General features: G+C 37.8%; 2 protein-coding genes across 3 annotated transcripts in view; one reads left to right on the forward strand and one right to left on the reverse strand.

Annotated features, from left to right (window-relative positions):
* lhcgr (luteinizing hormone/choriogonadotropin receptor) overlaps positions 1 to 14,122 on the reverse strand; it is a 61,329-nt gene that overhangs the window by 18,434 nt on the left and 28,773 nt on the right. The gene's annotated exons all lie outside the window — the stretch shown is intronic.
* The window catches only part of acoxl (acyl-CoA oxidase-like), a 32,373-nt gene that overhangs the window by 3,843 nt on the left and 14,408 nt on the right, over positions 1 to 14,122 (forward strand). Inside the window, exons 9-16 of one of the 2 annotated variants that reach the window (XM_056760248.1) lie at positions 34 to 166; positions 868 to 902; positions 3,963 to 4,079; positions 5,466 to 5,619; positions 7,727 to 7,816; positions 11,765 to 11,874; positions 12,276 to 12,387; positions 12,840 to 12,930. In XM_056760248.1, the coding sequence (XP_056616226.1) occupies positions 34 to 166; positions 868 to 902; positions 3,963 to 4,079; positions 5,466 to 5,619; positions 7,727 to 7,816; positions 11,765 to 11,874; positions 12,276 to 12,387; positions 12,840 to 12,930 (842 nt within the window). The remainder of the gene's footprint in view (positions 1 to 33; positions 167 to 867; positions 903 to 3,962; positions 4,080 to 5,465; positions 5,620 to 7,726; positions 7,817 to 11,764; positions 11,875 to 12,275; positions 12,388 to 12,839; positions 12,931 to 14,122) is intronic. The other variant, XM_056760249.1, reaches the window with a different exon arrangement.

Below are 14,122 nucleotides of genomic sequence, written 5' to 3' on the forward strand. Positions count from 1 at the left end.
GTGTGTATGTCAGTGTTTGCGTGTATGTTGCAGGTTTGGTTTTGTTGCCGCTGATGGTCGGTACTCATCGCCGATCCCCAGTAAACAGAGTCGCTTTAATGCTATGCTGGCAGCACTGACGCCCACCCGTCTCTGTCTTACTGTACAGGCCATGGCCGCCATGAAGGTCAGAGAAACACTGACACTAAACACACCTGTTCATGATCAACTCACATTTAACACAAATGGTATTTAATTAGACGATAACGTCATTGAAAATGGGAAACTTAGTGATCACCACAAGAGGGAGACATAGGTCTGTTAACTGTGTTTTGTGCCACATTCAATACCGGATATTTACCTGTTGAGCTTCAGAAAGTTCTGTGTAATCATGTGTCTGTATAAAGAATATAATGCGTAAACAAATGTATTTATGTAGGTCTGATACCGGTATCGAAATTTGTCACTTTGTGACGAGAGAGTCAAATGTTAGGCCAGTGTTTAGAGGTTTTGTCAATGTTGTAGCATGCTAACATGATTTATTCAATGTCATGTCATTCAAAACCTGATTATGACTCTTATGAGAAACAATTTATTTCGAGAAATGGTTTTGCGTCAGCCGAGTTCAGTGTTGTTTGGTGTTCGACTTTCTTCCAAATATCTTCTTTTGTATTCTGCAAAAAAAATAAAGTCATACAAGAGAGTGAATAAACACATAAAACAGTTATAACTGTATCTGTTGGTGCATGACATGAATATAAGTATTCATGCACCAATAAAGTGTTTTTAGGAACAGAAACCTGCAGAGAAATGAGTTTTTCTTGTTTGATGAGAATCTACATTGCACCACATATTAAATCTGTGTCTGTGTGTGTTTTCTTCTCTTAGCTGGGGCTCATCATAGCCGTACGCTACAGTCACAGGTAAGACATGACAAAACTGTGTGTGTGGACTTGTTTTTATATCCCGGCGGGGACCTAAACCTGAATGCACAACCACTCATGGGTACTTGAGGTCCCCATGGGCAAAAAGCTGATCAATTGTACAGAACAATATTTTTTTATCTTAAAAGGCACAAAGTTTTCTATGATCTTTAGGTTAAGGGGATAAAATGTACAGTTTGTACAGTATAAAAAAACATTACGCCTATGGACCGTCCCGATGGAGATAATAAACTAGACTTGTGTGTGTGTGGATTTGGTTTTTATATGTTAGCGGGGACCTAAACCTGAATGCACACCTACTCATGGGGACTTCTGTTACTGTGGGGACCAAAATTGAGGTCCCCAAGGGCACAATTCTTATAAATTGTACTCAACAATAATTTTTGAAAATCAAAAAATGCTAAATGTTTTCTACGATCTTTAGGTCATTACGCCTATGGACCGACCCCACGGAGATGATTAAACATACATGTGTGTGTGTGTGTGTGTGTGTAAATGTTGTGACTCTCCAGATCTCAAAATGCGATGTGCCGTCACATACCATGCGTCTTCAAACGAAACAGCTGACATCAGATGTACATATGTCGTGAAGTTTCTTTTAATGAGACTATAAACAACAACATCTAAAAAACACAAAAAAGAATGTTGTGACGTTTGGATTTTCTTCTCGCCGCATCGAACATCCCGTACAGAAGACTCAAAAGGTCTCATTTGCTGTTACTGGCGTGTGGCTTGTGTGTGTGTCTTTGTGTGTGTTTGTGCGTGGGCGGCTGCAGGGTTGTCTCTTACCGTGGTATCCCCCGAATGAAAAAGTGAAGAAAAGAGGAAATGTTTGCTTTCTATACTTGCAGGTTTTCCATTTGCAAAACACCTCCGTGCGCCCACGCACTTCCATCACTGCAGGTTTGGTACCAAAACATGTCTGAGCGCTCGAGCCCGGCAGGTGCGATGACTGATGGAGAAACCGCACGCGTATCAGCCTATAAGCTTCACCCCATCACACCTCATCTTGGGTTGAGTTTATCTTTAACAGCATGCACCACAAAGCCATTTCAATTTAGTCTTTGTGAAAGAGAGGCTTTGAGATAAAACTCAACAACAATCAAACTATCAAGAGAAGGGAGTCGAGTTAAAGGGATATTTCACACAAGAAACAACACTTTTCCTCGGCCTCAAGGCATCCTAACTGAATATGACTTTGCATAAAATGCAGCTGTAAGCTTCGCCTTCAGAAACGTTAACGCTGATATGAATACCAAACTAACAAATCAAGACAACTCCACATGGCGGATTCGTAACTTGACTTCTTTGAGTGTGTCAATGCTGTCTTTGGCTCTTTCGGAACATTGCTTTGTTCGTTGGCTAATCATGTCAATCAGTGGTCGACTGCTGTAATTTTGGGGTACGACTAATGTTTTTGATCAATGGTAAATAGAGGAATGTCTATAAAACCTGCTTAAAGTCCCAGTGAAATCACAATGCCTTTTTTTTTCTTAAAATCGTGTGCCCTCATGGTCTTCAGTTGAAATCTGAAAATGCACTCCCGTCCTGAAATAACTATCTATCTTAGATGAGGCAAGTTAGACGACTCGGGCGGAGCATCTGTTAACTCCTCCCCTTCATCTGTCAGTCTGCTGCCAGTTCCATTTCAAAATGCCACGGCTGTTTTTATGCATCCTATCAAATCGCAGAGAAAGACGAAAGCCACGCCCACTATTTCGAAATTCCATTTCACTCGCAAACGCGGAAGTAAAAATGATCGCAACTTCCGGTCTTGCAAAATTCATGCAGAAATAACATCCGGCTTTGGATCGAATTTGCTCTGTGCATCGGCTATACTACTGTATATATCGTCACGTACGGTCACGTACCAGAAAGCCTTCTGCTTGATTTGACCCAAAAAAAAACAAATCTACAAGAGGACACATTTAGAGTGTAGACGATGCAAGTTGCAATAGGATTACTGTGTGGGCTTCTCACCTTTAAAACCACACAGACGCACACTCCTTAGCCCTCCCCGTGTGTCTTCTGTTCTGTGGGGAAGCCACCTGCAGTTTGTTAGATGTAGAGATACAGTTTGTGGTGAGGGTAACAGGTGTACCTTGACTTCAGAACTGACTTCGGCAGAAACATACAAACACACACACACGCACAGGACCAGACGTCCACCACAGCAAATCTTCCTCTACCCTGGTAAACACACAACACAGCAGACGTGTGGTTAGAAAAATGGGTTACCTGGAAGGTTTATTGGCTTATTTCCACGGTACGACGTCCAGGTGTGTTGTGGCATGTTTGACCCCGCCGTGTGTCATCCGGTTGATATCTTATCATGTGTGTTAATATTGAAATTTTCCCTTTAATGTTTGTGTCTGCAAAATCCTTCTGTTGAACAGCGAGTTAAACTCAGATTTAAGAGTCGGTTGTGCCTAGAAAGCTCACGTTCACAGCGCTAGACTGCAGCGTTTTGAAGGTCTTCTGAAAAGTCGGTTTGGGTTGTACGTGGTTGCTTATTGGATAATATCAAAATAGCTCCACCGCTAAATATCTATGATTTCTGATTTCTAAACTTCTTTAATGGAGTTGTTATCATATAAGTCTAATCACTTGAATAATAAACAATTAAATTGGAATAAATAGTGCACACCTTGCTTTTGGATTGCACCTTGGATTTGAAACGGCGTGAAGGTGTTAAAGGGACAGTTCACTTAAAAACAGAACAATTCAAATAATTCATCATTTACTCACTTTTCTTATTTCAAACTTGTACGGCTTTCTTTCTTCTCCAGAAAACAAAAGAAGAGATTTTGAACAATGTTGGTAACCTAACAACATTGTGCCCATGTATGAACACAAAAACACGGAGACGTTTCTCAAAGTATCTTCTTTTAGATAAAGTCACATACAGGTTTTAAACCACATGAGAGTGAATAAATGGATGTTTTATTTTGGGATAAAGTTTGTTTTAATCTTTGACAGCGAATGTATTGTATGGTAGCATTGTTGGCCTTTCACAAAGGAAAAACTTCATTTTAACAGTCGCAGGCAGTTCGGTCCAAAGGACCAGGATGAGGTGAAGATCATCGAGCATCAGACGCAGAATCTAAGACTGATGCCGCACCTGGCTGCTGCCCTCGCGCTCACCTTCACCACCAGGTAACAACTCTCGTGATGACTTTAAATGAATAAGAAAGAGTTTATTTTCTTTTATTTATAGACGCTTTAATCAGATGAACAAGCCTGGCCTGAAGTTAACTTCGGGTCTGTGTTAGGTTATAATATGAGAATTCATTTTATATTAAACTTATATTTATAATAATCAGATCATATTTTAAATAGTGTATGTTAATTGTCATAAAAACAGGCATTCTTTTCCAAGGTCTGCAGGAAGTTAAGTTTGTTTATGTTGTTGCCGCTGAAACAGTCTATTGTGTGTTCAAGAAGAGGTAAGTCATGTGGTAGCAAGGCTCACAATGTTACAGACATTTAATATATTTAGAGACATCTGCTAATTTGACATGAGATGTACTGCATGTTGGATTGATCTGACATCGTTCAACAGTAGATCTTGCATCAGATTTATGCCGTGATGTTGCGTGCAAATGATTATCATGGAGTGAAGCTTCAATATAAAACGCATATTTCACACGATTATATTTGTTGTGGTTGGGCATTTTCACTCGTCTCCACTTGAGGTCTCTGTTTTTATGTAAATCAGGCCAATGGCACAAAGCAGAACATTCAGACCGTGACACTTTCTCAGAAATACCACAGCAGATGAGATCCTTCAAAAAAACCACCTCAGTCTTCAAGGCGATTTATCTGCAATTGCATCTCAAACAACTGTAGTTTCATTCCACAAAACAGAAAACACTTCTTCAAAATCTGCACAGTGAAAGATCATTTGCGCAGAAGAATCACGAGTATTTAAATCTTATAGACCACTTCACACACAGGGAACAGTTGCATAAACATAGCCGCTAAGTTAAGACCGTGTCTTAACAACTTTTATAACGTAGGACTAATCTGTCTTCAATAAAACCAATCTACACTTTTAATGTAATTGACTTTAAGCCCCAGATGTAAACACTAGTTCAGAGCCACTTCTGGTTTCATTTTTATTTCTTTTATTTTAAACTCTAGCACACATAATTCAATCTTATTTATAATCGTTTAACATTTTTATTGGGTTACAAATGTTCTGTTTGTTGAATTTTGTTCAAACATTTGTGTAGTGTTAAAAAACTGAAACTGGAGGTCCTTCTGGACCATTGTTGATCTAGCGTTCATCTGAAGAGGTGTGAGTGGACTTGTAGACTTTTGTTATTTAATGCATTCTGTGCTGTTACATAAATCTGTTTTGGTTTTGTTGGCGCATTTACGTCTTATCAAATTTATATACAATTTGAGATATCACTTATTGAAATCTCTAATGGCAAGTGTCTACGTGTGCAAACATCAATGATATTAATATTTACAGCAAACACAGTAATAACATACGTGATGTAAAGATTAGAAAGCGTTTATGTGGTTTGATCGCAGGTATGCCGCTGATCTGATGGATGATGCGCTGTATCATGGGCGAGATCTTCAAAGCAATCGTTCTCTACAGGCGCTGGTCGCAGGACTGAAAGCGTACAGCACGTGGCAGAACCTCGCGTGTCTGCAAGACTGCCGTGAGTGTACCGGTGGCATGGTGAGTGTGTGTTGCTTTACACACAATATATAAACAAACACCTAATGTCCTGTGTTAAAGGTGTCACATGCAAACATGCCAAAATCATTGCCATGAAATATGAAAAAATGAAATACTTGGTCATATTTGAAGTGTCCTGTGGGGTGGCATGTTAAACACGTAGACAACTATTTATCATTTTTGTAACTCCTGTTCATGATAGTGTTGTTATGCAAATTGAAAATAGCGCTTGGTTATTGTTTTGGTTTGAATTTTGTATTTTTGGGTGAACTAATTGAACTTGAATGTGTGAACAGAAGTGTGAAGACGGACTTCAGAAAGTTGTTTTTCAGACATCTGACAAAAATGATGGTAACTGAGTATTTTTGTCTTGGTTTACAGTACAAATGCCTACAAATTCTTGAATCAAGATGCATTTTCTTGATGAGCATAACGACCTCACAAAATAAGTCTTGTTTTTAGACCAAAAAAAAGCCAATGGATAATGCCATCTTGAATTAAGGTTGACGAGGATGATCCTTTTTCTTACTCCATTGGCAGATTGTACTTCCCCATTGGCAAGTGCAAATTCACTGAAATTTCATATTTTTGGTCTATAAACAAGAGTTATTTCTTGGATCATTTTGCTCATCAAGAAAATGCATCTTGATTCAAGAATTGTTTCACATTTGAACTTGAAAGCAAGACAAACAAACTAAGTAAGAAATTCATTCAGATACCAAGAGGCGAAACTTTGGTGCTTGTTGGGAAACAGCCACTAGGTGGCGCTCCGGTAGTGCGGCCGCCATCTTGGGGTTAAACTGCCAGCTGGACAATAGCACAGACATACAGAATAGTATAAATTACTATTTCAACCACTAACGCTTCAAATATATATTGTGTGAACAATGCTGCAAAAAACAATAATTTAATGGATTTAGTTGTTATAATGTTAAATCCTTTTAGATTAATACCAAAAACACACTACAAAAAGAATTTTCGGAAAACAGTTCATAATGGTAAACACAGATTTCTGTGATGGTTTACATTGGGTTTATATTTTTTAGCAAGGATGCATTAATGCTGAAAAAAAATTGAGAAGCAATTCTAATGGTTTCCATTAAAATACCATTATGAACCACTCGCTTTGTCCATTAAAACGTGGTTATTTGACGGATTGATTGAACAAATTGAGTAAAAAACAATGAAGAAAAATCTCTCTTATACTGTTTTATATTATAGACATTCCATCCATCCATCCATCTTCTACCGCTTATCCGAACTACGGAGCCTGCGCCTAATTATAGACATTAATAATAATAATATTAAAAATTTTCAAAATAACAGTTTGTTTTCTAAATTGGGCTCTGTGACACAATTTATTTGTCAACTACCCAGTTATTGCTCAACATTGCCAACATTTCTGATGCATGTCCTTAATATGTTGGTATTAATAAAGTGTTTGTTATGCTAATACTTGATAATTCGCATGATATCTAGAGAGCAAAGGTTTTGTCATCATGTTCTTCATCATTCAGGTTGGATTGCAGCTTAAATATTTTTATTTAAAGAACAAAAGCAGCTGATAGTGCCATCGCGACAGCAAAAACCTATTGGACTGCCCAGTCCCTTTCACCCCAAAATGGCGTAAATGCAGGGCTGCTACTGGGCACGTGTTGCAATGGAACGTTCTTTTGAGTCTCGCCTCCTTGTATTCCATACTGTTTGTTTATATATTTTGATCTAACCCAACATAAGTCATGAAGAGAGAAAGCAGTGTGTGCGCATTGATGTTGAGATGCTTTAAAGTAATGTAAGCTTGATACAGAAAACTGTGAATATTTTGACGCTCCACTTCCTTTTGGCTTTAAAAAGGGTTGGTTCACCGCAAAAAAAATTCTGTCATCATTTATTTACACTTCATGTGACTCTTCTTACTGTGAAACAGATGATGATATTTTGCTAAGTGTTTCAGTGGTTCTGTGTTCATACAATGGATGCCAATGAGGGTCATTGTTGTTGGGTTTCCAACATTTCTCTAAACGTAGAAGAGACCTATAAACAGCGAAAGAATTTTCATTTTGGGTGAACAATCAATTACACACGTGCTGTTCTTGATCTCCTCCAGGGTTTCATGATGGAAAACCGAATCCCGTCTCTAAAGTGCGATTCAGACGTCTTTGTCACATTTGAAGGGGACAACATGGTCATGCTGCAGGTATTGACAAACTCAACATACATCACATGCTTCTGAAAAACGGGCAACAAATCAAGACCAAAAAAATAGCTGGTCACAAGGGTCATGTTTATTCCTTAAGGTTGTTTTCTTGCTTATTTTGGAGACGTTGGCTTTATATAGTCCAATATCACATTTAAATTCCCATGCTGTGACAAACAATAGCGTTTAAACAGAAAACACTAGGAGATGACCGCTCAGAGGGCAAACAACGCAAACAGGACTTATTTTAATAATATAAACTGTGCCTGTCACAAGCTAAATTAAATGAAGTGGATTATGGAAAAGATTTTGATTCTCGATGACACCATTGAGTTGTCAATAATGCGTTTGGAGCACAGTTACGGGTTGTTGCGGTAATCTTTCTGCTTTACACTGTGTCTGATTGGTATCACATCAATAAGTGTTGGACGCCAGTGATAGAACAACACTAGACGACACACATCAACAAATAACACACACATAAAGTCACACACAAGGTCTGCATTCACAGCCTGTCCAGAGGCCTAAAGACATGGATTTTCTGCTGAAATTAGATTAGTTCCTTCAGGACCAAAATAAAGTCATAGTTACATCCTGGGAAATAGACCCATAGTGTTGCTGTATTAAAGTCACATTGAAATAAAAAATCACGATGACGGTTTTTTCTTGAAATATTGCAGCGTTTATTGTAAAAAGTTGATCAATGTGGATGATTCTCTTTTTAAAATCGTGTGCCCTCATAATCGTTAGTTAAAATCTGAAAATGCACTTCTGCCCTGAAGTGACTATCTATCTTAGATGACGTATGTTAGACGGCTTGGGCGGGGCATCTGTTAACTCCTCCCCTTCGACTGTCAGTCTGCTGCCAGTTCCACGTCAAAATGCAACAGCTGTTTTTATACATCCAATCAAATCGCAGAGAAAGATGAAAGCCACACCAACTATTTTTCTCATTTTGAATTCCATTTCACTCGGAAATGCGTCAAAACAAGGAAGTAAAAACCATCCGGTTCATGGGGACTTTAACACTGAAGAGTTGAAACAGGGCTGTAAACACAATGCACACAACTGAGTGGGCCGTACTAATATTCTGAACAATGGTTAATATGAAGGTATCAGATTATTTCTACCATAAAAAAATGAACATGTATGCACTGTATTCAATGTATGTCACTCTTTCTTTAGTGGAACACAAAAGAAGCTACTTTGAGAAATGTCTGGGTGGTTTTGTGGATTTCAATGGGGTTCAGTGTTGTTTGGCTACCAACGTTCATCAAAATATCTTCTTTTGTGATCTGCAGAAGAGAGAGAGAGGTTTGGATTGACGTGCGGGTGAGTGAATGACATAACACTTTGAAAAATTAACCATGGTATTTATTTGAAAATGTTTTTAGGCAGATTGATTGCCATTTGTAATACCATAATTTTACTACAAATACCATGGTACAGCAGGGTTATTGTGGTGAGGCCTAGCTGATTCATTGTAAAGAAAGATTTTAAAGATTAGGTGAAAGCTATTGACTAATAGCAAATCAATGCTGAAGGTCATTATAGGGCATGTGAACAAGGAGGCTGCTGGGATTGAGGGTCTTGATTTGACTGCATGAAAACCCTGCACCACTTTTTTTTTTAATCGCTTCCCATTAGAGATCCCCCCTCAGGGAAACCCTCACTTAAAGTTTTTTCAGTCCTGTACTGAAGATTAAACTAAAGTCACAAGACTAGTGAAATGGTCTGCCAGCCCCTCTTGGATTATTTGTGGGGATTTTTCGAAAATACACAGCTATTAAGAGATAATACTGCATCACCTATCATGAGGAACATAAACTCCAAATTACATACACATGACCGGCACACTCTATCTTTGGGCTGCTTACTCTGAAGGACTGTACCCGATTTAGTTACTTTAGGGTAATTGTTTAATAGTAGTGCTGCTCATGCTGTGCAGACATGCAGAGGTTATTTTAGGTTTTGAGAGACGCGATTGTAAGACATACAGAGTGAATACTGCAGTGTGTGTGTTAATGAATAATATTATTGCTAATGTTGATTATAGTATCAACACTGTAAACAATTTCACCCATTTTGACTTAAAAATCTTGCCATCTTTTGACCCTAAGATAAGTCAAATTAAATTATTTTAAACGCAATTAAAAATCTAGTTTTGTATAACTTGAATTTGAAATTGGATCTAGATTTTTTAAAATCTTTTAAGTAGGGTTGGGAACCGAGAACCAGTTCTTATCCAGAACCGGGTCTTTTTTTTTTTAAAGAACTCAAAGCGTGAGCAATTTATACGTTTCAGTTCCAAAAACGGTTCTGGTGCGACACGTGGCCAAGCGCTGTGAGCAACCTTGCGCTACCATTTCCCATAAAGGATCTCACAAACCAATCAGAAACGTGGCGCCGCTTCTTTAATCGCTGAAACATCTGTTTTCGATGTATACGTAGCAGGGTTGGACATTTTTGTCATTTCAAGACTGATCAATGAAGTGATGGAAAATCTCACCCCCTCCTGGCTGCATTATTATCTGTAAAATAGAGACTTAATGGAATGTGTGCAAACATGGAATGTGTATGACAGTTAACATTTAAAAACAAAATTGTATTCATTTAGGGAAATGAGCAAGTGTCTCTGCCCACATCAGACTATCCGGATGTTATTGATAGTGTAAAAACATCTTTAAAGCACATGTGATTGATGGAATAGCATTACTCAACACCCATTACTACCTTACAGTCAAGTAATGCTACATTCGATTAATGTAAAATAGTAAAACAATTATAATATTTCATTTAAATGGAACCCGGAAACAGAACATTTCTTATGATGCTCAAGACTAGTTTTAAAGGCGCAGTTTGTAAAATCTGCCGCTAGAGGGGACACATTCAAAACAGATATGTTCTAAACAACAGCCAATCATATTTCAAACTCTAGTCTGCTTTCCTACATTCCGCTGAAGGTTTCAAGCTTTCCATCTAGTGTCTTAGGTAACCTTGAAATGACGCCATTGACAGGTGATTGCCGGAGGCGGTCCGTGTCACTGAGTAAAATGGAAATTTTCTCACGATTTACAAATATTTGGGAACATTTGAGATATTTCAAGTACTCAACTAAACAAAATATATAACACTGGCCTAGTGCTTATTGGATATTTTACAGCAAAACAAGTTACAAATTGATCCTTTAAGTAGGAAAACCATTTTGATTATATTAATGGGGTCATATGACACGGTTAAACAAATATTATGGTTTGTTTTAGATGTAATGTCATGTGTTTACACGATTTAAAATACAAAAACGCTGTATTTTCCACATAACGTGCATTTTTGTATCTTCTCTTTTCTCCGCCTCTCTGAAACACGCAGATTTCTTAAAAAAGCTCATGTCTCTGAAAAGTGAGCTGTGCTCTGATTGGCCAGTTCACCAGTGTGTAGTGATTGGCGGAATAGTGCAAGCGTGTGATGGAAATGTAACACCTCTGACCATATTTGGAACATCAGGTTCCTCTTCAATTGTACAGACAGGTACACCACCTTACTTGCGTATACAATTGGGCGGTCTTAGTCAAATCAGACCACCAACTGATGTAGATTTGTGGGGGTGTGGTTACACAAGGCGTTTCAGGCAGGTCTGGGTGAGCATTCGCTTTAAGATAGAATGACTCTTTTGTTCCCACACTTTAATTTCTGCAACTATATGTGTTATTTAACACAACTTATAACACACCAAAGACACAAAGAACACATATTTGTGCCATATGACCCCTTTAAAATTTTCACTTTAAAAATGGACTTCAAAAGCTGCATTTTAAAAGTGTATTACTGCATTCCCTTCTACTTTTAAACACCCCATCTACCGTATACAGGCCTATCTGAGTGAAAGTATTTCTCGAAGTCCAGTTTAGTTTCAGTTTTGTGCGTGTCTGATTCGGTTGTTGTGTGCAGGTCGTGGTACGAGAGCTCTTGACTCAATACACCAAACAGATGGGAAACAACTTGGTGATGGGATTGTTAAGAAACTGGAGCAGCTCAGCCTCGGACAGCCTGAGAACCAGGTACAAACCGGACCATAAACAGAGTGCATCTCTATATCGTCCTGGAGCATGGACTCGAGCCTGGTGGTTTTAACAGTTGTGTGTCCTCTTTGTGTAGCCTGTGACCGCCACACACAGAACATTTACCCCGAGGAACCTGCCTACTCTCAGTCTTCTTTATAGGTCACCAATTAAGCAATTTTGACTAAGAGGAAAATTTGATGGGTGTAATTGTTTTCCGGCGTTCTATTCATAACATATTAACCACAACTGAGATCTTCAGTGATTCGTCATAGGTGGAATAAAATCCAGCCTTTATTTTTCTTGATGTGAGTCTGATAGTAGGTTGTGACAGTATACAGTATCTCTTTGTCTAACGGAGTTCATTTGTGTTTTCTTTGGCTGTCTCTGTGTTGTTTTAGCTTTCTCAGCTTCAGCGTGGACAAAGTAGGAGACCTAACGTTTCTCCTGAAGGCGGTGAGGTACAGAGAAAGGGTGTTGCAACGCAGTTTAGCAAGTCGACTTCACAGTAAGGTCAGTTGGTCTACGGGCCCCACAAAAAACACTGCTGGAAACAAAAACGGTTTCCCCTTTTAGCTTTTTACCATCATTTATTTTAGCGTGTTGAGGGGCCAAAAGGGTGACAAAGAAACTGTTAACCGTGTGATTTAGGACCATTTGTTTACTCTAAAGGTTTTATGAGAGCTTAAGTAGTTTCAACTTAGTCTCAGATGTTTCTCCTTAATTTGAAATTAAAACGGAAAACAATTAAGGTGTAATCATTGAAAAGCATGAAGAGTATGGAGGAACAAAATGAACATAGATTATAGAGGTCAAATCATCTGGACTGATGTTTGAGTTCATAATGAGATCTTCAATAATCTTGACTTTTGATTGCAGACTTTGACATTGTCGACATCTCTTCTGGAACTCTAATGACACACACATTTTATTAACCTACTCATCAGTTTTCATATTTTATCAAGCAGGTGGAGAAAAACAAAGAAGAGTTTTTCATGGCTTGGAACTCTTGTCTGCATCATGTGACCACTTTGGCTACGGCGCACATACATAGAGGTGAGATTAGGGAAGTTGGTCTTACTCTCACACATTATTAATGTTATTTGTTATTTGCAACTATTCCGTTGCAGAATAAGAGTTTGTGGTTGCATGATATATGTGGGTGAACTGTGTATGACATTGTGTATATATAAATATACTCACATGCATGTACATATTAAAGAAATATTTGCATGTGTATATACATTTTAATATTTATATAATTCCTAAATATTTAATATATAAATATATGTTTTCTTAAAATTATACATGCATGTGTATATACATTTTAATGTTTCTATAATTCATATAATTTATAAATATTTAATATATAAATATATTTTTTATTTAAATTATACATGCATGTGTGTGTATTTATATAAACATTGTTATCATACACAGTGCACCCACTTATATTATGCAAACAAAAGCTTTTATTCTGCAAATGATCAGTCGTGACTAACCATTAGGCAGCCCTATGACCCAAATCACTCCAAAATCATGTGACTGATTGTCAGTGTCAATCAATGTGAATGGTCAGGTTTTCCATCATCAAACTCACCAGGTTTTTCAACTTACCAGAACAGAAACTGTATTATTGACAAATACTAGCACAGATAACTATGAGATTATGCAGCAGAACTACCAGGCCCTGATCATTTAAACATCTGCATGCATCTGATGAGATAAAATAAAGTCAATTTCAAAATAAAATGGTGGGATATTGAATGTAGGATGAGTTTATGTAAGAATCAGTAAATCACAAATGTGCACTTCGGATCTCGGTTACGCTGCTATCTATGAAAATATAACCTTGACATCTTTCGTATCGTGTGAGTGAGTGAGGCCATGTCAAAAATGAGACTTTAGCCTGGTTTTCACAGAAATGGTCACAATTATTTCCCAGAAACACATTCAACTAACACCAAAACATCATTAAAATTCATTGACATAATGACTTGTAACAGTGAGTTGTGAGAAAAGCTCATAGCATCATTTGATAAAAAAATGTCTGATGCTTTGTAATGTAGTGCAATGATATTTTTAATTTAAAACTTAAAGGTTCATATGTGTTATTAGTAAGGGATAACGTACAGGCAGCTGGTTGTTATCGCAGACATATGCTCAGACAGTTTTGATTATTACACGGCTACTTGCCACATGAGAACGTGTCCTATTAGTTTTGAAAAGTTCTTATTTAGGAATAACG

The sequence above is a fragment of the Triplophysa dalaica genome, chromosome 11 (genome assembly GCF_015846415.1).
Source record: "Triplophysa dalaica isolate WHDGS20190420 chromosome 11, ASM1584641v1, whole genome shotgun sequence".
NCBI classification, from domain to species: Eukaryota; Metazoa; Chordata; class Actinopteri; order Cypriniformes; family Nemacheilidae; genus Triplophysa; species Triplophysa dalaica.